Consider the following 22,576-nt stretch of genomic DNA (forward strand, 5'->3'; position numbering starts at 1 on the left):
GGCAGATTAGGAAAAGGGGAGGTGCAACGAGACCTGGGTGTCATGGTTCATCAGTCATTGAAAGTTGGCATGCAGGTACAGCAGGCGGTGAAGGCGGCAAATGGTATGTTGGCCTTCATAGCGAGAGAATTTGAGTATAGGAGCAGGGAGGTCTTACTGCACTTGTACAGGGCCTTGGTGAGGCCTCACCTGGAATATTGTGTTCAGTTTTGGTCTCCTAATCTGAGGAAGGACGTTTTTGCTATTGAGGGAGTGCAGCACAGGTTCACCAGACTGATTCCTTGGAATGGCTGGACTGACATATGAGGAGAGACTGGATCAACTGGGCCTTTATATATTGGAGTTTCGAAGGATGAGAGGGGATCTCATAGAAACATAAGATTCTGACGGGACTGGACAGGTTCGATGCGGGTAGAATGTTCCCGATGTTGGGGAAGTCCAGAACCAGGGGACACAGTCTTAGAATAAGGGGTAGGCCATTTAGGACTGAGATGAGGAGAAACTTCTTCATTCAGAGTTGTTAACCTGTGGAATTCCCTGCCACAGAGAGTTGTTGATGCCAGTTTATTGGATAATTCAAAAGGGAGTTAGATATGGCCCTTACGGCTAAAGGGATCAAGGGGTACGGAGAGAAAGCAGGAAAGGGGTACTGAGGGAATGATCAGCCATGATCTTATTGAATGGCGGTGCAGGCTCGAAGGGCCGAATGGCCTACTCCTACACCTATTTTCTATGTTTCTATTCTCGGGTTGGCAATCAGTAACTAGTGGGGTGCCGCAGGGATCAGTGCTGGGACCCCAACTATTTACAATCTATATTAACAACTTGGATGAAGAGACCGAGTGTAACGTAGCCAAATTTGCTGTCGATACAAAGATGGGAGGAAAATCAAAGTGTGAGGAAGACACAAAAAACCTGCAAAAGGACAGAGACAGGCTAAGTGAGTGGACAAAAATAAGCAGATGGAGTATAATGTTGGAAAGTGTGAAGTCATGCACTTTGGCAGAAAAAAATCAAGAGCAAGTTATTATTTAAATGGAGAAAAATTGCAAAGTGCCGCAGTACAGCGGGACCTGGGGGTTCTGGTGCATGAAACACAAAAGGAGCAGGAGCGGGGGGATCGAGAGGCCCATAAAAGGGGCCCGAGAGTCGGAGGAGCCACAGGAGCAGGAGCGGGGGGATTGAGAGGCCCATAAAAGGGGCCCGAGAGTCGGAGGAGCCACAGGAGCAGGAGCGGGGGGATTGAGAGGCCCATAAAAGGGGCCCGAGAGTCGGAGGAGCCAGCTAGTGCAGGGACAAAAAGTTTTTAAAAAAATCAAAATCGAAGTGTGATGTCACAGCCAAGCGGGTAAGTGATTGGCTGGTGGATTGGTGAGTATTTTTCTTTTTCCTTTCTGTCGGAAACCTTTGGCATTGCTGCCAATTTAAGTAAATTTAAGGGTTAAGTCATGGCAGGAGAGCCCTGACCTGTGTCATGCTCCTCCTGTGCTATGTGGGAAATCAAGGATACTTCCAGTGTCCCTGACTACTATGTGTGTGGGAAATGTATCCAGCTGCAGCTCCTGTCAGAGCACATTGCAGCATTGGAGCTACACATGGATTCACTCTGGAGCATGCGCGATGCTGAGGATGTTGCGACTAGCACGTTTAATGAGTTGGTCACACTGCAGGTAAAGGTTACAAAGGCAGATAGGGAATGGGTGACCATCAGGCAGAGCAGGAGTAGAATGGTAGTGCAGGGGTCCCCTGCAGTCATCTCCCTCCAAAACAAATATACCACTTTGGATACTGTTTTAGGGAGATGGCTCATCAGGGAAAGGCAGCAGCAGCCAAGTTCATGGCTCCGTGGGTGGCTCTGCTGCACAGGAGGGCAGGAAAAAGAGTGGGAGAGCGATAGTGATAGGGGATTCAATTGTAAGGGGAATAGATAGGCGTTTCTGCAGCCGCAATCGAGACTCCAGGATGGTATGTTGCCTCCCTGGTGCAAGGGTCAAGAATGTCTCGGAGTGACTGCAGGGCATTTTGAAGGGGGAGGGTGAACAGCCAGTTGTCGTGGTGCATATAGGTACCAACTCTATAGGTAAAAAAACAGGATGAAGTCCTACAAGCTGAATTTAGGGAGCTAGGAGTTAAATTAAAAATTAGGACCTCAAAAGGTAGTAATCTCAGGATTGCTACCAGTGCCACATGCTAGTCAGAGCAGAAATAGCAGGATAGTTATGATGAATACGTGGCTTGAGGAGTGATGCAGGAGGGACGGATTCATATTCCTGGGACATTGGAACTGGTTCTGGGGGAGGTGGGACCAGTACAAAATGGACGGTCTGCACCTGGACAGGACCGGAACCGATGTCCTCGGGGGAGTGTTTGCTAGTGCTGTTAGGGAATGTTATGTCTTGAATAAAGAGTCAGACTGGATGCTGCAAGCTCAAAGTAAGGTATGACTGTAGTCTTTTATTACAGATCTCAGAGTGCCTCTCCAGCCTGTGAGGCCTCCTTATATAACAGGTGCTCCCAAGGGACTCCAGGGCATAAGCCCTCTGGTGGTTAGACATGGTATTTACAGGTTTACATACATAACAACACTCCCCCCCCCCCCCTCCCCCCCAAAGTCAATAGTGTAACTATTTACAATGTGAGTCGATCTGGGGCCTTCCTTTCCCAGGTTGATCGTCTCGGTGCAAATGCTGGTTTTGGTTAGTCGTTTGTTGGGCCCTTGGTTGGCTGCTGCACAGCTGGCCTTGCTGGACTGCTGCGTGGTGAGTCCTGCTGGGCTGCTGCGGGTGATGGGTTCTGCTTCGTGGTCAACCGCTGGGTTGGTTGCCACTTGTGTATGTGTGGGAGAGTCAAAAAAGGTAGAGTCTATTGTGGGTTGTTCTGGATAGTCCATGAATCTGAGTTTGGTTTGGTCCAAGTGTTTCCTGCAGGTGAGTCCATTTGAGGGTTTGACCTGAAACACCCTACTCCCCTCTTTGGCCAAAACAGTGCTAGGAAGCCACTTGGGACCTTGCCATAGTTTAACACAAATACAGGATCATTAATCTCGATTTCGCGTGACACATTTGCATGATCATGATATGTATTCTGTTGAAGCCGCCTGCTCTCTATCTGTTCGTGTAGACCAGGGTGGACTAACGAGAGCTTGTCTTAAGTGCCCTTTTCATGAGTAGTTCAGCAGGGGGAACCCCAGTGAGCGAGTGGAGTCTGGTGCGGTAACTAAGCAGGACTCGGGATAGGCGAGTCTGTAGTGAGCCTTCAGTTACCCTCTTCAAGGTCTGTTTGATTGTTTGCACTGTGCGCTCTGCCTGACCATTGGATGCCGGTTTAAACGGGGCAGAAGTGACATGTTTGATCCCATTGCGGGTCATGAACTTGGCACTGGTAAAGCACGGTCCATTGTCACTTACAAGGACATCAGGCAGGCCATGCGTGGCAAACATGGCCTGTCGGCTTTCACTGGTGGCAGTGGACGTGTTTGCCGACATTATCTCGCATTCAATCCATTTGGAGTACGCATCTACAACCACTAAGAACATTTTTCCCAAGAATGGGCCTGCATAGTCGACATGGACCCTGGACCAGGGTTTGGAGGACCAGGACCATAAACTTAGTGGCGCCTCCCTGGTTGCATTGCTTAACTTTGAACACGTGTTACATTTGTGCATGCAGGACTCTAAGTCAGCATTGATACCGGGCCACCTCACGTGGGATCTGGCTATCGCTTTCATCATAACAATGCCTGGGTGGGTACTGTGGAGGTCACTAATGAAAGTGTCCCTGTCCTTTTTTGGCACCACTACCCAATTACCCCACAGGAGGCAGTCTGCCTCTACAGACATTTCTCTTTGTGCCGCTGGTACGGCTTTATCTCTTCCTGCATCTCTAACGGGACACTAGACCAACTCCTGTGGAGCACACAGTTTTTTTACTGAGGACAGTAAGGGGTCCTGGCTCATCTAGATTTTAATCTGTCGGGCGGTAACAGGTGATTGCTCACTCTCGAATGCTTCCATTACCATCACTAAATCTGTGGGCTGTGCCATCTCCACCCCGTGGTGGGCAATGGCAGCCTACTGAGAGCATCGGCACAGTTTTCTGTGCCTGGCCTGTGGCGGTTGGCGTAGTTATATGTGGACAACATGAGCGCCCATCTCTGGATGCGGGCCGATGCATTCGTATTTATCCCCTTGCTTTCAGAAAAAAGGGATATAAGTGGCTTATGTTCGGTTTCCAATTCAAATTTGAGCCCAAACAGATATTGATGCATTTTCTTTACCCCATAAACACAAGTTAACGCTTCTTTTACAATCATACTATAGGCCCTCTCGGCCTTAGACAGACTTCTGGATGCATAAGCAACCGGTTGCAATTTCCCAGATTCATTAGCTTGTTGAAATACACACCCGACACCGTATGATGACACATCACATGTTAGTACCAAACGCTTACATGGATCATACAACACAAGTAATTTGTTTGAGCATAACAGTTTCAAAGGCATTTTCTTGGCTTTTACCCCATACCCATTCATCTCCTTTACGCAGTAAGACATGCAGTGGTTCTAACAGTGTGTTGAGATCCGGTAAGAAGTTACCAAAGTAGTTCAGGAGTCCGAGAAACGACCGTAGCTCCATCACGTTCTGTGGTCTCAGTGCGTTCTTGATTGCCTCCGTCTTCGAATCGGAAGGCCTGATGTCGTCTGCCGCGATTCTTCTCCTCAGGAACTCCACTTCAGGCACCAGGAAAACACACTTCGAGCGTTTTAAGCTGAGCCCCATGCGGTTGAGTCGACTAAGAACCTCCTCCAGGTTCTGCAGGTGCTCGACTGTGTCCCGACCTGTAACTAAGATGTCGTCCTGGAAGACCACAGTGCGCGGGACTGACTTCAGTCGGCTTTCCATGTTTCTCTGGAATATCGCCGCGGCTTATCTAATTCCAAACGGGCATCTGTTGTAAATGAAGAGACCTTTATGCGTGTTGATGCAGGTGAGGCCCTTCGATGATTCCTCCAGCTCCTGCGTCATGTAGGCCGAGGTAAAGTCCAGCTTCATGACCGTTTTCCCTCCCGCCAGTGGAGCAAATAGGTCATCTGCTTTCGGTAGTGGGTATTGATCCTGCAGTGAGAAACGATTGATAGTCACTTTGTAATCACCACAGAGTCTGACGGTGCCGTCTCCATTAAGGACTGGAACAATCGGACTGGCCCACTCATTGAATTTGATCGGCGAAACGATGCCCTCTCAATGCAGCCTGTCCAGCTCGATCTCCACCCTCTCTCTCATCATGTAAGGTACCACTCTCACCTTGTGATGGATGGGTCGCGCCCCCGGAATCAAATGGATCTGCACTTTTGCTCCTTGGAACTTTCCGATACCTGGTTCGAACAGCGAGGGGAACGTGTTTAGGATGGGCATGAGGTGTTGTCGATGGACGAAAGCGCTCGGATGTCGTCCCAGTTCCAGCGTATCTTTCCCAGCCAGCTCCTGCCGAGCAGCGTGGGACCATCGCCCGGTACCACCCAGAGTGGTAGCTTGTGCACTGCTCCATCGGAGGAGACCTTTACGGTAGCACTGCCGATTACAGGAATCAGTTCGTCTGTGAATGTTCTCAGTTTAGTGCGAATGGGAGTCAGGACTGGCCTTGCGGCCTTGCTGCACCACAATTTATCGAAAGTCCTTTTGCTCATTATGGACTGGCTTGCACCCATGTCCAGCTCCATGGACACCGGGAGTCCATTTAATTCAACCTTCAGCATTATCGGGGGACACTTTGTGCTAAATGTGTGCACCCCATGTATTCAACCAGCATTGTAACCCATGTATAATCTGACCTAAGTTGTACACCGTGAGAACACTGACCACTAGGTGGGAGACACTCCTAACCTGGACCTTCAGGTATAAAAGGGGAAGCTCCACCCACCTTCATCACTTGAGTGCTATGAAATAAAGGACAGGTCACAGACTGACCTTCTCTCAAGCATGGACCTCGTGTGTATTTATACTGTATAGTAAGGACGTATCAATGGCGATGAGAAACTGGGATTTAAACCATGCGAGCATGGCCACGAGCAGAACAGACGAGAGGTACTGTGTTAAGGAATGGTTGGGACAGAGATTCAACATTGTTAAAGCAGCACACAGTTCTCCAGGCAGACAAGGGCAGTCGGGCATGCCCCAACATGTAGTCGAACCCAGAGGGGGAGTTCGACAGAGACAATGGCAAGCTGAACGGCAATTCACGCCATCGCAAGGGACAATGCGGCCAGTAATGGGGCCATCAACACCTGTTAATGGTGCACTCAAGGACAATAACAGGGGCAGTCAGGGACGATCGACTGGCAAGGGACCTTTTGTTTCCAACAGCAGCTCACGCTGGAGGCGTGGAGGCACACACTCAGCCGGAGTTTGCAGAGATGAGCAAAATACCTGCAGAAATTGGAGAAATGGACACTGGGGGAAATCGCTGGAAGCTGAAGTTCAGCGAGTTCATGTGGAGCACGTATACAGTTCATACACCAGGACGCCACCAATAATGATGAAAGTGATCCTCAATGGCATCCCAGTATCAATGGAGCTAGACACGGGGGCCAGCCAGTCCCTGATGGGTATCAAACAGTTCAAAAAGTTGTGGGCATCCAAGGCCAGGAGGCCAAAATTATCGCCGATTGACGCACAGCTACGTATTTACACAAAGCAGATCATTCCGGTGCTAGGCAGCGCCACGGTAGTCGTGACCCACAAAGATTCGGAGAACAGGTTGCCACTCTGGATTGTCCCGTGGGACGGTCCCGCACTGCTGGGGAGGAGTTGGCTTGCTGTCATGAACTGGAAATGGGGCGATGTCAATGCAATTTCCTCTGTGGAGTGAGTATCATGCTCACAGGTCCTGGACAAATTTGACTCATTATTTCAACCCGGCATTGGCACTTTCATGGGGGCCAAGGTAGTGATTCACATAAACCCGGTCACCAGGCCAGGACACCACAAGGCTAGATGTGGGAAAAGATAGAAGGCGAATTGGACCGCCTGCTGAGGGAAGGCATCATCTCGCCAGTCGAATTCAGTGACTGGGCGAGCCCGATTGTGCTGGTGCTCAAGGCGGATGGGTCGGTCAGGATATGTGGCGATTACAAGGCCACCATCAATCGGGTGTCACTCCAAGACCAGTACCCGCTACCGAGAGCGGAGGACCTCTTTGCGACAAAATTAGACCTGACCTCAGCTTACATGACCCAGGAGCTGGCGAGTGAGTCGAAGAAGCTGACCACCATCACGACACACAAGGGGTTGTTTGAGTACAACAGATGTCCGTTCGGGATTCGCTCAGCCGCCGCGATCTTCCAACGAAATATGGAAAGTCTCCTCAAGTCAATTCCAGGGACGGTGGTTTTTCAGGACGACATCCTCATTACGGGTTACGATACTGAAGAACACCTCCACAACCTGGAGGAGGTGCTACGCAGACTGGACCGGGTAGGTCTGCGACTGAACAAGGCGAAGTGTGTCTTCCTAGCTCCAGAGGTAGAATTCCTGGGGATGAGGGTAGCAGCAGACGGGATCAGCCCTACTGCGTCCAAAACGGAAGCGATCCAGAGAGCACCCAGACCCCGTAACACGACAGAGCTGCGTTCATTCCTGGGGCTCCTGAACTATTTTGGTAACTTTCTTCCCAAATTGAGCACGCTGCTAGAGCCACTACACGTGCTCCTACGCAAAGGTCGCGAATGGGTCTGGGGGGACAGCCAGGAAAGGGCTTTTAATAGAGCACGCAATTTGTTATGTTCCAACAATCTGTTAACGCTATATGACCCATGTAAGAAACTTGTGTTAACGTGCGATGCGTCGTCCTATGGTGTCGGGTGTGTGTTGCAGCATGTCAATGCCAAGGGTCAGTTACAGCCGGTAGCTTATGCCTCCAGGAGTCTGTCCCAGGCAGAAAGGGGCTACGGGATGGTAGAAAAGGAAGCGCTAACATGTGTATATGCGGTAAAGAAATTGCACCAGTACCTGTTTGGCAGGAAATTTGAGCTGGAGACAGATCACAAACCCCTAATGTCCCTTTTGGCCGACAACAAGGCCATAAATGCAAACGCATCGGCCCACATACAGAGGTGGGCACTCACGTTAGCCGCCTATGACTACACAACTCGGCACAGACCAGGCACCGAAAACTGCGCTGATGCACTCAGCAGGCTCCCACTAGCCACCACTGAGGAGGCTACCGAGCATGATGCTGAGATGGTCATGGCTGTTGAAGCTTTCAGAAGCGAAGGCTCACCCGTGACAGTCCGTCAGATTAAAGTCTGGACAAATAGAGACCCGCTATTGTCTCTAGTCAAGAAATGTGTCCTGAATGGGGACTGGGCAGCCACGTACAGGGCATGCCCTGAGAAATTAAACCATTTCACAGGCGCAAGGATGAACTCTCGATTCAGGCCGATTGCCTAATGTGGGGAAACCGAGTAGTCATGCCCCAGATGGGCAGAGAGGTGTTTATCAGAGAACTCCACAATGAGCACCCGGGCATTGTTGTGATGAAGGCAATTGCCAGGTCACACGTTTGGTGGCCAGGGATAGACGCAGATCTGGAACTTTGTGTTCGCATGTGCAACACGTGTGCCCAGCTGGGCCATGCGCCCAGGGAAGCCCCCCTTAACCCCTGGCCATGGCCCGCCAAGCCTTGGTCACGCATCCCTGTGGACTACGCAGGTCCTTTCATGGGGAAAATGTTTTTGGTTGTAGTAGACGCCTACTCCAAATGGATCAAGTGTGACATTTTAAATTCAAGCACATCCTCTGCCACGGTAGAAAGTCTACGGGCAATGTTCGCCGCCCACGGTCTACCGGACATCTTGGTCAGCGTCAATGACCCGTGCTTCACAAGCACTGAATTCCAGGACTTCATGGCAGGCAATGGAATTAACCATGTTAGAACGGCACCGTTGAAGCCGGCCTCAAACGGCCAGGCAGAACGAGCAGTGTAGATAATCAAACAGGGGATGCTCAGAATCCAAGGGGGTTCCCTACAAAGCCGCTTATCACGCCTCCTGTTGGTCTATAGATCCCGACCACACTCGCTCACAGGGGTTCCACCCGCAGAGCTGCTAATGAAAAGGACGCTCAAAACCCGATTATCCCTTATACACCCCACCATGAAAGAAATTGTCGAGAGCAGGCGCCAGTCACAATATCACTACCATGACAGGAATGCGAGGGCGCGATGTATTGATGTAAATGATCCTGTTTTTGTCCTCAACTACGCTGAAGGGCCCAAATGGCTCGCAGGCACTGTGATTGCCAAAGAGGGAAATAGGATTCTGGTAGTTAAACTTACCAATGGACAAATCTGCCGCAAACATGTGGATCAAACAAAAAGGAGGTTCAGCAACCCCATAGAAGAAGCAGAGGAAGAACACGATGTAGAGTTCACTCCACCACAGGTGACTGAACACTGGAACCAAAGGGAGGAGAGCCCAGTCACTGTGGTCAGTCCGGACAGGCCTGAGGCACTGTAAACAGCAGACATTCAGGCCAGCGCCCAACAACCAGAGCCCCAACTCAGGCGCTCTACAAGGGAACATAAACCACCAGAGAGACTTAACCTGTGATCCCAATAAGACTTTGGGGGGGGGGAGGTGATGTCATGTATTCAACCAGCATTTTAACCCATGTATAAACTGACCTAAGTTGTACACCGTGAGAACACTGACCACGAGGTGGGAGACACTCCTAACCTGGGCCTTCAGGTATAAAAGGGGAAGCTCCACCCACCTTCATCACTTGAGTGCTGAGGAATAAAGGACAGGTCACAGACTGACCTTCTCTCAAGCATGGGCCTCGTGTGCATTTATACTGTGTAGTAAGGACGTATCACACCCCATATATCTCTGCCTACCCTGTCTGAGGCTCTGGTTCGTCATGATCCACCGTGGATCTGTCCTCCTGTGCAACATGGTGGTTTGCAGGATTAGTAGGGTTTGCAGCTCACCTGCACATACGTTGTTCCACAACCCTTGCAAACGTATCCTTTGAAGTGGCATGAATGGAAACGATAATCACCTCCGCAGCGCCAACAAGGTGTTAATGGCCTTTTATCACCACCCTTGATGGTGGACTCTGAGTCATCTGCGGCCGTGCAGCTACAGGCATGTGAGTCCTGCCCTGTACATTTCGATTCGAAAACAATGTTACTTTGTTCATAGTACTTGCAGCAGCACTAGAGTGCTGAGAAATGTGTTTGGTATTGTCACTGGTGGCGATGAATGCCTGGGCTATCACTATGGCCTTACTCAAGGTTGGAGTCTCTGCAGCCAAAAGTTTGCGAAGTATCACTTCGTGGCCAATGCCAAGTACAAAGGTCCCTGAGCATGTGCTCCAAATGTCCTTCCAATTTGGAATGTCCTGCAAGGTGCCTTAGCTCGGCGATGTAGCTCGCCACTTCCTGACCTTCAGATCTCTTGTAAGTGTAGAACCGATACCTCGCCATCAGAACGCTTTCCTTCAGGTTTCGATGCTCCCGGACCAGTGTGCACAACTCATCGTACGACTTGTACGTATGTTTTGCTGGAGCGAGCAGGTTTTTCATGAGGCTATACGTTGGTGCCCCGCAAATGGAGTAGGAGGAGGGTCGCTCTTCATTTGGCAGCATTCGCTTCTCCTTCCAGCTCATTGACCATGAAGTATTGGTCGAGTCGCTCCACGAAGGTTTCCCAATCATCTCCCTCCGAAAATTTCTCCAGGATGCCCACGGTTCTATGCATTGTTGCAGTGGGGTTCATCATTTGTATCTCGTCGCCAGTTGTTATGTCTTGAATAAAGAATCAGACTAGATACTGTGAGCTCAAATTAAGGTGTGACCGTAGTCCTTTATTACAGATCTCAGAGTGCCTCTCCAGCCTGTGAGGCCTCCTTATATACAGGTGCTCCCAAGGGATTGTGGGATTCCTTGGGACTCCAAGGGATAAGTCCTCTAGTGGTTAGACATGGTAATTCCAAGTTTACATATATAACAGGGAGGGTTTAAACTAATATAGCAGGGGGATGGAAACCTATGCAGGGAGACAGAGGGAAGTAAAATGGGGGCAGAAGCAAAAGATAGAAAGGAGAAACGGAAGAGACGAGGGCAGCGAAATCAAAGGCAAAAATCAAAAAGGGCCACATTGCAACATAATTCTAAAAGGACAAAGAGTGTTAAAAAAACAAGCCTGAAGGCTCTGTGTCTCAATGCGAGGAGCATTCGTAATAAGGTGGATGAATTAACTGCGCAGATAGCTGTTAACGGATATGATGTAATTGGGATTTCGGAGACATGGCTCCAGGGTGACCAAGGCTGGGAACTCAACATCCAGGGGTATTCAATATTCAGGAAGAATAGACAGAAAGGAAAAGGAGGTGAAGTGGTGTTGCTGGTTAAAGAGGAGATTAACGCAAAAGTAAGGAAGGACATTAGCTTGGATGATGTGGAATCTATATGGGTAGAGCTGCAGAACACCAAAGGGCAAAAAACGCTAGTGGGAGTTGTGTACAGACCACCAAACAGTAGTAGTGAGGTTGGGGATGGCATCAAACAGGAAATTAGGGATGCATGCAATAAAGGTACAGCAGTTATCATGGGTGACTTTAATCTACATATCGATTGGGCTAACCAAACTGGTAGCAATGCGGTGGAGGAGGATTTCCTGGAGTATATAATGGATGGTTTTCCAGACCAATATGTTGAGGAACCAACTCGAGAGCTGGCCATCCTAGACTGGGTGTTGTGTAATGAGAGAGGATTAATTAGCAATCTTGTTGTGCGAGGCCCCTTGGGGAAGAGTGACCATAATATGGTAGAATTCTTCATTAAGATGGAGAGTAACACAGTTAATTCAGAGACTAGGGTCCTGAACATAAGGAAAGGTAACTTCGATGGTATGAGACATGAATTGGCGAGAATAGACTGGCGAATGATACTTAAAGGGTTGACGGTGGATAGGCAATGGCAGACATTTTTAGATTACATGGATGAACTTCAACAATTGTACATCCTTGTCTGGCGTAAAAATAAAACGGGGAAGGTGGCTCAACCGTGGCTAACAAGGGAAATTAAGGATAATGTAAATCCAAGGAAGAGGCATATAAATTGGCCAGAAAAAGCAGCAAACCTAAAGACTGGGAGAAATTTAGAATTCAGCAGAGGAGGACAAAGGGTTTAATTAGGAGGGGGAAAATAGAGTATGAGTGTAAGCTCGCAGGGAACATAAAAACTGACTGCAAAAGCTTCTTTAAATATGTGAAGAGTCGGTCAGGATATGTGGTGATGACAAGGCCACCATCAATCGTGTGTCACTCCAAGACCAGTACCCGATACCGAGAGCGGAGGACCTCTTTGCGACGCTATCCGGTGGCAAACTTTTTTCAAAATTAGACCTGACCTCAGCTTACATGACCCAGGAGCTGGCGAGTGAGTCGAAGAAGCTGACCACCATCACGACACACAAGGGGTTGTTTGAGTACAACAGATGTCTGTTCGGGATTCGCTCGGCCGCCGCCTCATATGGAATATGGAAAGCCTCCTCAAGTCGATTCCAGGGACGGTGGTTTTTCAGGACGACATCCTCATTACGGGTTACGATACTGAAGAACACCTCCACAACCTGGAGGAGGTGCTACGCAGACTAGACCGGGTAGGGCTGCGACTGAAAAAGGCGAAGTGCGTCTTCCTAGCTCCAGAGGTAGAATTCCTGGGGATGAGGGTAGCAGCAGACGGGATCAGCCCAACTGCGTCCAAGACGGAAGCAATCCAGAGAGCACCCAGACTCCGTAACACGACGGAGCTGTGTTCGTTCCTGGGGCTCCTGAACTATTTTGGTAACTTTCTTCCCATATTGAGCACGCTGCTAGAGCCGCTACACGTGCTCCTACGCAAAGGTCGTGAATGGATCTGGGGGGACAGCCAGGAAAGAGTTTTTAATAGAGCATGCAATTTGTTATGTTCCAACAATCTGTTAACGCTAAATGACCCATGTAAGAAACTTGTTTTAACGTGCGATGCGTCGTCCTATGGTGTCGGGTGTGTGTTGCAGCATGTCAATGCCAAGGGTCAGTTACAGCCGGTAGCTTATGCCTCCAGAAGTCTGACCCAGGCAGAAAGGGGCTATGGGATGGTAGAAAAGGAGGCGCTCGCATGTGTATATGCGGTAAAGAAAATGCACCAGTACCTGTTTGGCAGGAAATTTGAGCTGGAGACAGATCACAAACCCCTAACGTCCCTTTTGGCCGACAACAAGGCAATAAATGCAAACGCATCGGCCCACATACAGAGGTGGGCACTCACGTTAGCCGCCTATGACTACACAATTCGGCACAGACCGGGCACCGAAAACTGCGCCGATGCATTCAGCAGGCTCCCACTAGCCACCACTGAGGGGGCAACCGAGCATGGTGCTGAGATGGTCATGGCTGTTGAAGCTTTCGGAAGCGAAGGCTCACCCGTGACAGCCCATCAGATTAAAGTCAAATAGAGACCCGCTATTGTCTCTAGTCAAGAAATGTGTCCTGAATGGGGACTGGGCAGCCACGTACAGGGCATGCCTTGAGGAATTTAAACCATTTCACAGGCGCAGGGATGAACTCTCGATTCAGGCCGATTGCCTACTGTGGGGAAACCGCGTAGTCATGCCCCAGATGGGCAGAGAGGTGTTCATCAGAGAACTCCACAATGAGCACCCGGGCATTGTCACGATGAAGGCAATTGCCAGGTCACACGTTTGGTGGCAAGGGATAGACGCAGATCTGGAACTTTGTGTTTGCAGGTGCAACACGTGTGCCCAGCTGGGCAATGCGCCCAGGGAAGCCCCCCTTAGTCCCTGGCCATGGCCTGCCAAGCCTTGGTCACGCATCCATGTGGACTACGCAGGTCCTTTCATAGAAAAAATTTTTTTGGTTGTACTAGACGCCTATTCCAAATGGATCGAGTGTGACATTTTAAATTCAAGCACATCCTCTGCCACGGTAGAAAGTCTACGGGCAATGTTCGCCGCCCACGGTCTACCGGACGTCTTGGTCAGCGACAATGGCCCGTGCTTCACAAGTACTGAATTTCAGGACTTCATGGCAGGCAATGGAATTAACCATGTCAGAATGGCACCGTTCAAGCCGGCCTCAAACAGCCAGGCAGAATGAGCAGTGCAGGGGATGCTCAGAATCCAAGGCGGTTCCCTGCAAAGCCGCTTATCACGCTTCCTGTTGGCCTACAGATCCCGACCACACTCGCTCACAGGGGTTCCATCCGCAGAGCTGCTAATGAAAAGGACACTCAAAACCCGGTTATCCCTTATACACCCTGCCATGAAAGAAATTGTCGAGAGCAGGCGCCAGTCACAATATGACTACCATGACAGGAGAGGCGGGAGTTCCGGGGATCGGAGAGGCCTATAAAGGCCAGTGAGACCGGGAGCAGCGCGAGTTCCACGAGAGGCGGGAGTTCCGGGGATCGGAGAGGCCTACAAAAGGCCAGTGAGACCAGGAGCAGCGCGAGTTCGGCGAGAGGCGGGAGTTCCGGGGATCGGAGAGGCCTATAAAGGCCAGTGAGACCGGGAGCAGCGCGAGTTCGGGGAGAGGCGGGAGTTCCGGGGATCGGAGAGGCCTATAAAGGCCAGTGAGACCGGGAGCAGCGCGAGTTCGAGGAGTGGTGGAAGTTCCGGGGATCGGAGAGGCCTATAAAGGCCAGTGAGACCGGGAGCAGTGCGAGTTCGGCGAGTGGCGGGAGTTCCGGGGATCGGAGAGGCCTATAAAGGCCAGTGAGACCGGGAGCAGCGCGAGTTCGGTGAGTGGCGTGGCTTGTGCAGCTACAGGGAGAAGGCAAAAAAGAAGTAGAAAGAAACAGAAAGGTGACGTCACAGCCAAGGGGGTAAGTTATTGGCTGGTGATTGGTGAGTAGTTTTTCTTTTTTCTCTTCCATAACAGTGAGTAAACTTTAACATTGTTGTTGCCAATTTAAGTGTATCTAAGGGTTAAGTCATGACAGGAGAGCTCGGTCACGTGATATGCTCCTCCTGTACCATGTGGGAACTCAGGGACACTTCCGGTGTCCCTGACAACTACGTGTGCGGGAAGTATATCCGCCTCCAGCTCCTGACGGACCGCGTTGCGGAATTGGAGCTGAGGGTGGATTCACTCTGGAGCATCCACGATGCTGAGAATGACGTGAGTAGCACGTGTAGCGAGTTGGTCTTACCGCAGGTGAAGGGTCCACAGCCAGATAGGGAATGGAAGACCAGCAGGAAGAGCAGTGCAAGGAAGGTAGTGCAGGGGTCCCCTGCGATCATCCCCCTGCAAAACAGATACACTGCTTTGAGTACTGTTGAGGGGGATGACTCATCAGGAGAGGGCAGCAGCAGCCAAGTTCATGGCACCGTGGCTGGCTCTGTTGCACAGGAGGGCAGGAAAAAGAGTGGGAGAGCGATAGTGATAGGGGATTCAATTGTAAGGGGAATAGATAGGCGTTTCTGCGGCCGCAACCGAGACTCCAGGATGGTATGTTGCCTCCCTGGTGCAAGTGTCAAGGATGTCTCGGAGCGGGTGCAGGACATTCTAAAAAGGGAGGGAGAACAGCCAGTTGTCGTGGTGCACATTGGTACCAACGACATAGGTAAAAAAAGTGATGAGGTCCGACAAAACGAATTTAAGGAGCTAGGAGCTAAATTAAAAAGTAGGACCTCAAAAGTAGTAATCTCGGGATTGCTACCAGTGCCACGTGCTAGTCAGAGTAGGTATCGCAGGATAGCACAGATGAATACGTGGCTTGAGCAGTGGTGCAGCAGGGAGGGATTCAAATTCCTGGGGCATTGGAACCGGTTCTGGGGGAGGTGGGACCAGTACAAACCGGACGGTCTGCACCTGGGCAGGACCGGAACCAATGTCCTAGGGGGAGTGTTTGCTAGTGCTGTTGGGGAGGAGTTAAACTAATATGGCAGGGGGATGGGAACCAATGCAGGGAGACAGAGGGAAACAAAAAGATAAAAGCAAAAGACAGAAAGGAGATGAGGAAAAGTGGAGGGCAGAGAAACCCAAGGCAAAGAACAAAAAGGGCCATTGTACAGCAAAATTCTAAAAGGACAAAGGGTGTTAAAAAAACAAGCCTGAAGGCTTTGTGTCTTAATGCAAGGAGTATCCGTAATAAGGTGGATGAATTAACTGTGCAAATAGATGTTAACAAATATGATGTGATCGGGATTACGGAGACGTGGCTCCAGGATGATCAGGGCTGGGAACTCAGCATCCAGGGGTATTCAACATTCAGAAAGGATAGAATAAAAGGAAAAGGAGGTGGGGTAGCATTGCTGGTTAAAGAGGAGATTAATGCAATAGTTAGGAAGGACATTAGCTTGGATGATGTGGAATCTATATGGGTAGAGCTGCAGAACATCAAAGGGCAAAAAACGTTAGTGGGAGTTGTGTACAGACCTCCAAACAGTAGTAGTGATGTTGGGGAGGGCATCAAACAGGAAATTAGGGGTGCATGCAATAAAGGTGCAACAGTTATAATGGGTGACTTTAATATGCACATAGATTGGGCTAGCCAAACTGGAAGCAATACGGTGGAGGAGGATTTCCTGGAGTGCATAAGGGATGGTTTTCTTGACCAATCTGTTGAGGAACCAACTAGGGGGGAGGCCATCTTAGACTGGGTGTTGTATAATGAGAGAGGATTAATTAGCAATCTCGTTGTGCGAGGCCCCTTGGGGAAGAGTGACCATAATATGGTGGAATTCTGCATTAGGATGGAGAATGAAACAGTTAATTCAGAGACCATGGTCCAGAACTTAAAGAAGGGTAACTTTGAAGGTATGAGGCGTGAATTGGCTAGGATAGATTGACAAATGATACTTAAGGGGTTGACTGTGGATGGGCAATGGCAGACATTTAGAGACCGCATGGATGAATTACAACAATTGTACATCCCTGTCTGGGGTAAAAATAAAAAAGGGAAGGTGGCTCAACCGTGGCTATCAATGGGAAATCAGGGATAGTATTAAAGCCAAGGAAGTGGCATACAAATTGGGCAAATGCATGGCAGATGAAGTATAATGTGGATAAATGTGAGGTTATCCACTTTGGTGGTAAAAACAGAGACACAGACTATTATCTGAATGGTGACAGATTAGGAAAAGGAGAGGTGCAACGAGACCTGGGTGTCATGGTACATAAGTCATTGAAGGTTGGCATGCAGGTACAGCAGGCGGTTAAGAAAGCAAATGGAATGTTGGCCTTCATAGCGAGGGGATTTGAGTACAGGGGCAGGGAGGTGTTGCTACAGTTGTACAGGGCCTTGGTGAGGCCACACCTGGAGTATTGTGTACAGTTTTGGTCTCCTAGCTTGAGGAAGGACATTCTTGCTATTGAGGGAGTGCAGCGAAGGTTCACCAGATTGATTCCCGGGATGGTGGGACTGACCTATCAAGAAAGACTGGATCAACTGGGCTTGTATTCACTGGAGTTCAGAAGAATGAGAGGGGATCTCATAGAAACGTTTAAAATTCTGACGGGTTTAGACAGGTTAGATGCAGGAAGAATGTTCCCAATGTTGGGGAAGCCCAGAACCAGAGGTCACAGTCTAAGGATAAGGGGTAAGCCATTTAGGACAGAGATGAGGAGAAACTTCTTCACCCAGAGAGTGGTGAACCTGTGGAATTCTCTACCACAGAAAGTTGTTGAGGCCAATTCACTAAATATATTCAAAAGGGAGTTAGATGAAGTCCTTACTACTCGGGGGATCAAGGGGTATGGCGAGAAAGCAGGAATGGGGTACTGAAGTTGCATGAACTCATTGAATGGCGGTGCAGGCTAGAAGGGCTGAATGGCCTGCTCCTGCACCTATTTTCTATGTTTCTATGTTTCTATGTATAATCTGACCTAAGTTGTACACTGTGAGAACAATGACCATTAGGTGGTGAACTTGTGGGAGACACTCCTAACCTAGACCTTCAGGTATAAAAGAGGAAGCTCCACCCACTTCCATCACTTGAGTGCTAAGGAATAAAGGACAGGTCACAGACTGACCTTCTCTCAAGCATAGGTTTCGTGTGCATTTATACTGTATAGTAAGGACGTATCAGTTTCCAAATTTACGAAAGGATATACTTGCTTTGGAGGCAGTTCAGAGAAGGTTCACTCGGTTGATTCCGGAGATGAGGAGGTTGACATATGAGGAAAGGTTGAGTAGTTTTGGCCTCTACTCATTGGAATTTAGAAGAATGAAAGGTGATCTTATCGAAACATATAAGATTATGAGGGAGCTCGACAAGGTGGATGCAGAGAGGATGTTCCCACTGATAGGTGAGACTAGAACTAGGGGGCATGATCTTAGAATAAGGGGCCGCCCATTTAAAACTGAGATGAGGAGGAATTTCTTCTCTCAGAGGGTTGTAAATCTGTGGAATTCGCTGCCTCAGAGAGCTGTGGAGGCTGGGACATTGAATATATTTAAGATAGAGATAGACAGCGATAGATAAGGGAATAAGGGGTTATGGGGAGCGGGCAGGGAAGTGGACCCGAGTCCAGGATTGAATCAGCCATGATCGTATTAAATGGCGGAGCAGGCTCTCGGGGCCGTATGGCCTACTCCTGCTACTTTTTATGTTCGTGCCTCTGACAGATTCTGCGTGCTCCCTTGCAGAATTTGCAGTGCAATGAAGCCCTGTTCGAGGCGGTAGAGCAGCAGGACCTTGATGCTGTGCAGCTGCTGCTCAGTGAGTACAGTGTGGATGAGCTGGATCTGAACACTCCCAACTGTGAGGGGCTGATGCCATTGGATGTCGCTGTGATGACCAACAATGTGCCTGTCGCTCGGATCCTCCTGAAGGCTGGAGCCAAGGAGAGCCCTCACTGTGAGTCCGTCCTCTCATCCTTTCTCTGTCTGCTTACAGCGCCGATAGCTTTGGTCTGCTCACAGGGTGGGCGCTTTTGGGAAAGGTTCAGAGCAGGCTCACGAGAATGATTTCCAGCTTGTAAAACCGGAGTTACTCAGTGACGTTTCCACAGCTGGATCTATACACTTGATTAAGGTATCATCATAGGCAGTCCCTCGAAATCGAGGAAGACTTGCTGCCACTCTAAACGTGAGTTCTCTGGTGACTGAACAGTCCAATACGGGAATTACAGTCCCTGTCACAGGTGGGACAGACAGTGGTTGAGGGAAGGGGAGGGTGGGACTGGTTTGCCGCACGCTCCTTCCGCTGCCTGCGCTTGGTTTCTGCATGCTCTCGGCGATGAGACTCGAGGTGCTCAGCGCCCTCCCGGATGCACTTCCTCTACTTAGGGCGGTCTTTGGCCAGGGACTCCCAGGTGTCAGTGGGGATGTTGCACTTTATCAGAGAGGCATTGAGGGTGTCCTTGAGACGTTTCCCCTGCCCACCTCCTGTATGGCTCAGGGATTAAGGTATATAAAATAGTTAAAGGACTAGATTCTGTTCTTATTGATTGGTTATTTGAACTTGATAGATTGTGGAAGACCCCATTCTGAGGCTTTTAACTGCATCCCCCATTAACATCAGGCAGGGCAGGTGAGAATCAATCGCTGCTGAACTAAGCTCACTTTGTTTTGTTGCTAGTTGTCAGTCTGGAGACGCGGGACATGCACCTGACTAACCTGATACAGGAGGCCCAGCACCGGGTAGGCCAGCTGAGCGACGGAATCACCTACGACAGTACAGAGAGGGAGAAACAACTGAGAGCCTGGGAGTGGAGACACAGCCTGTACAAGCGCATGAGAACGGGCTTTGAACACACAAGTAAGAGTCCGCACAACAAAGGGATCAGAATCCGAAGTCTGTTTCCACATAACACCCTCCCCCATAGACAATAGAACTGACAGTAACTACAGGGGCTGTCCAATTCAGGGCTTCGGGGGTTTATATATAGAATAACGGATACCGGGAGTGAGTTACAGGCTGGAATCTAATCGAGGGGTTCGGGGGGTTTATATATAGAATAACGGATACCGGGAGTGAGTTACAGGCTGGAATCTAATCGAGGGGTTCGGGGGGGTGGGGGGGGGGGGGGTTATATAGAATAACAGATATCCAGGAGTGAGTTACAGGCTGGAATCTAATCGAGGGGTTCGGGGGGTTTATATATAGAATAACAGATCTCCGGGAGTGAGTTACAGGCTGGATTCTAATCGAGGGGTTTGGGGGGTTTATATATAGAATAACAGATACGCGGCAGTGAGATACAGGCTGGGGTATAATCGAGGGGTTCGGGGGGTTTATATATAGAATAACAGATCTCCGGGAGTGAGTTATAGGCTGGAATCTAATCGAGGGGTTCGGGGGGTTTATATATAGAATAACAGATAGCCGGGAGTGAGTTACAGGCTGGGGTATAATCGAGGGGTTCGGGGGGTTTATATATAGAATAACAGATCTCCGGGAGTGAGTTATAGGCTGGAATCTAATCGAGGGGTTCGGGGGGTTTATATATAGAATAACAGATATCCAGGAGTTAGTTACTGGCTGGGGTATAATCGAGGGGTTAGGGGGGTTTATATATAGAATAACAGATACCCGGGAGTGAGTTACAGGCTGGAATCTAATCGAGGGGTTCGATGGGGTTTATATATAGAATAACAGATACCCGGGAGTGAGTTACAGGCTGGCATCTAATCGAGGAGTTCGGGATGTTTATATATAGAATAACGGATACCCGGGAGTGAGTTACAGGCTGGAATCTAATCGAGGGGTTCAGGGGGTTTTTATGTAGAATAACAGATACCCGGGAGTGAGTTACAGGCTGGAATCTAATCGAGGGGTTCAGGGGGTTTATATATAGAATAACAGATACCCGGGAGTGAGTTACAGGCTGGAATCTAATCGAGGGGTTCGGGGGGTTTATATATAGAATAATAGATACCCGGGAGTGAGTTACAGGCGGGAATCTAATCGAGGGGTTCGGTGGGGTTTATATATAGAATAACAGATATCCGGGAGTGAGTTACAGGCGGGAATCTAATTGAGGGGTTCGGAGGGGTTTATATATAGAATAACAGATACCCGGGAGTGAGTTACAGGCTGGAAACTAATTGATAGGTTCTGGGGTTTATATATAGAATAACAGATACCCGGGAGTGAGTTACAGGCGGGAATCTCATCGAGGGGTTCGGGGGGGTTTATATAGAATAACAGAAACCCGGCAGTGAGATACAGGCTGGGGTATAATCGAGGAGTTCGGGGGGTTTATATATAGAATAACAGATCTCCGGGAGTGAATTACAGGCTGGAATCTAATCGAGGGGTTCGGGGGGATTATATAGAATAAACAGATACCCGGGAGTGGGTTCCAGGCTGAAATCTAATCGAGGGGTTCGGAGGTGTTTATATATAGAATAACAGATCTCCGGGAGTGAGTTACAGGCTGGGGTATAATCGAGGGGTTCGGGGGGGGTTTATATATAGAATAACAGATACCCGGCAGTGAGTTACAGTCTGGAATCTAATCGTGGGGTTCAGGGTGTTTATATGTAGAATAACAGATACCCGGGAGTGAGTTACAGGCTGGAATCTAATCGAGGGGTTCGGGGGTTTATATATAGAATAACAGAGACCCGGGAGTGAGTTACAAACTGGGATCTAATTGAGAGGTTTGGGGGTTTATATATAGAATAACAGATACCCGGGAGTGAGTTACAGGCTGGAATCTAATCGAGGGGTTCGGGGGGTTTATATATAGAATAACAGATCTCCGGGAGTGAGTTACAGGCTGGGGTATAATCGAGGGGTTCGGGGGGTTTATATATAGAATAACAGATACCCGGGAGTGAGTTACAGGCTGGGGTATAATCGGGGGGTTCGGGGGGTTTATATATAGAATAACAGATACCCGGGAGTGAGTTACAGGCTGGAATCTAATCGAGGGGTTCGGGGGGTTTATATATAGAATAATAGATACCCGGGAGTGAGTTACAGGCTGGGGTATAATCAAGGGGTTCGGGGGGTTTATATATAGAATAACAGATACCCGGGAGTGAGTTACAGGCTGGCATCTAATTGAGGGGTTCGGGGGGTTTATATATAGAATAACAGATACCTGGGAGTGAGTTACAGGCTGGAATCTAATCGAGGGGTTCGGGGGGTTTATATATAGAATAACAGATACCTGGGAGTGAGTTACAGGCTGGAATCTAATCGGGGGGTTCGGGGGTTTATATATAGAATAACAGATACCCGGGAGTGAGTTACAGGCTGGAATCTAATCGAGGGGTTCGGGGGGTTTATATATAGGGAGTGAGTTACCTTTGTCCCTTTGTTTTATTGCAGTGGTTCCAGATGCTCCCACCAACGTGTCCCTCTCTGTAACGAGCAACATTTCACTGACCGTCACCTTTCAGGAGCCGCTGAGTGTTAACTCCGCTGTGGTCACCAGATACAAAGGTATTTCCCTCTTTCCTCCCCCTCATCTCTCTCGCGGACACTGACTCCCTTCTCCAGTACAGGTCCCAGATTGCCAATGCCTGCTGCTCAATCGCCCAGGCTGCCGTTTGTCATGTGTGAGCAGCGATGATGAGGCGCTGATTATCTGTGTTAGTTTCAGCTGTCTTT

The 22,576-nt window shown here is 49.3% G+C and overlaps 1 protein-coding gene across 1 annotated transcript in view; it reads left to right on the top strand.

The window, feature by feature from the left end:
* LOC139242092 (ankyrin repeat and fibronectin type-III domain-containing protein 1-like) overlaps nucleotides 1-22,576 on the top strand; it is a gene marked incomplete at its 3' end in the record, with an annotated part of 52,421 nt that overhangs the window by 6,435 nt on the left and 23,410 nt on the right. Inside the window, exons 2-4 of the mRNA XM_070870238.1 lie at nucleotides 18,658-18,868; nucleotides 19,592-19,771; nucleotides 22,295-22,408. Of these exons, the coding sequence (XP_070726339.1) occupies nucleotides 18,658-18,868; nucleotides 19,592-19,771; nucleotides 22,295-22,408 (505 nt within the window). The remainder of the gene's footprint in view (nucleotides 1-18,657; nucleotides 18,869-19,591; nucleotides 19,772-22,294; nucleotides 22,409-22,576) is intronic.

The sequence above is a fragment of the Pristiophorus japonicus genome, unplaced genomic scaffold (genome assembly GCF_044704955.1).
Source record: "Pristiophorus japonicus isolate sPriJap1 unplaced genomic scaffold, sPriJap1.hap1 HAP1_SCAFFOLD_1216, whole genome shotgun sequence".
Classification (NCBI taxonomy): domain Eukaryota; kingdom Metazoa; phylum Chordata; class Chondrichthyes; family Pristiophoridae; genus Pristiophorus; species Pristiophorus japonicus.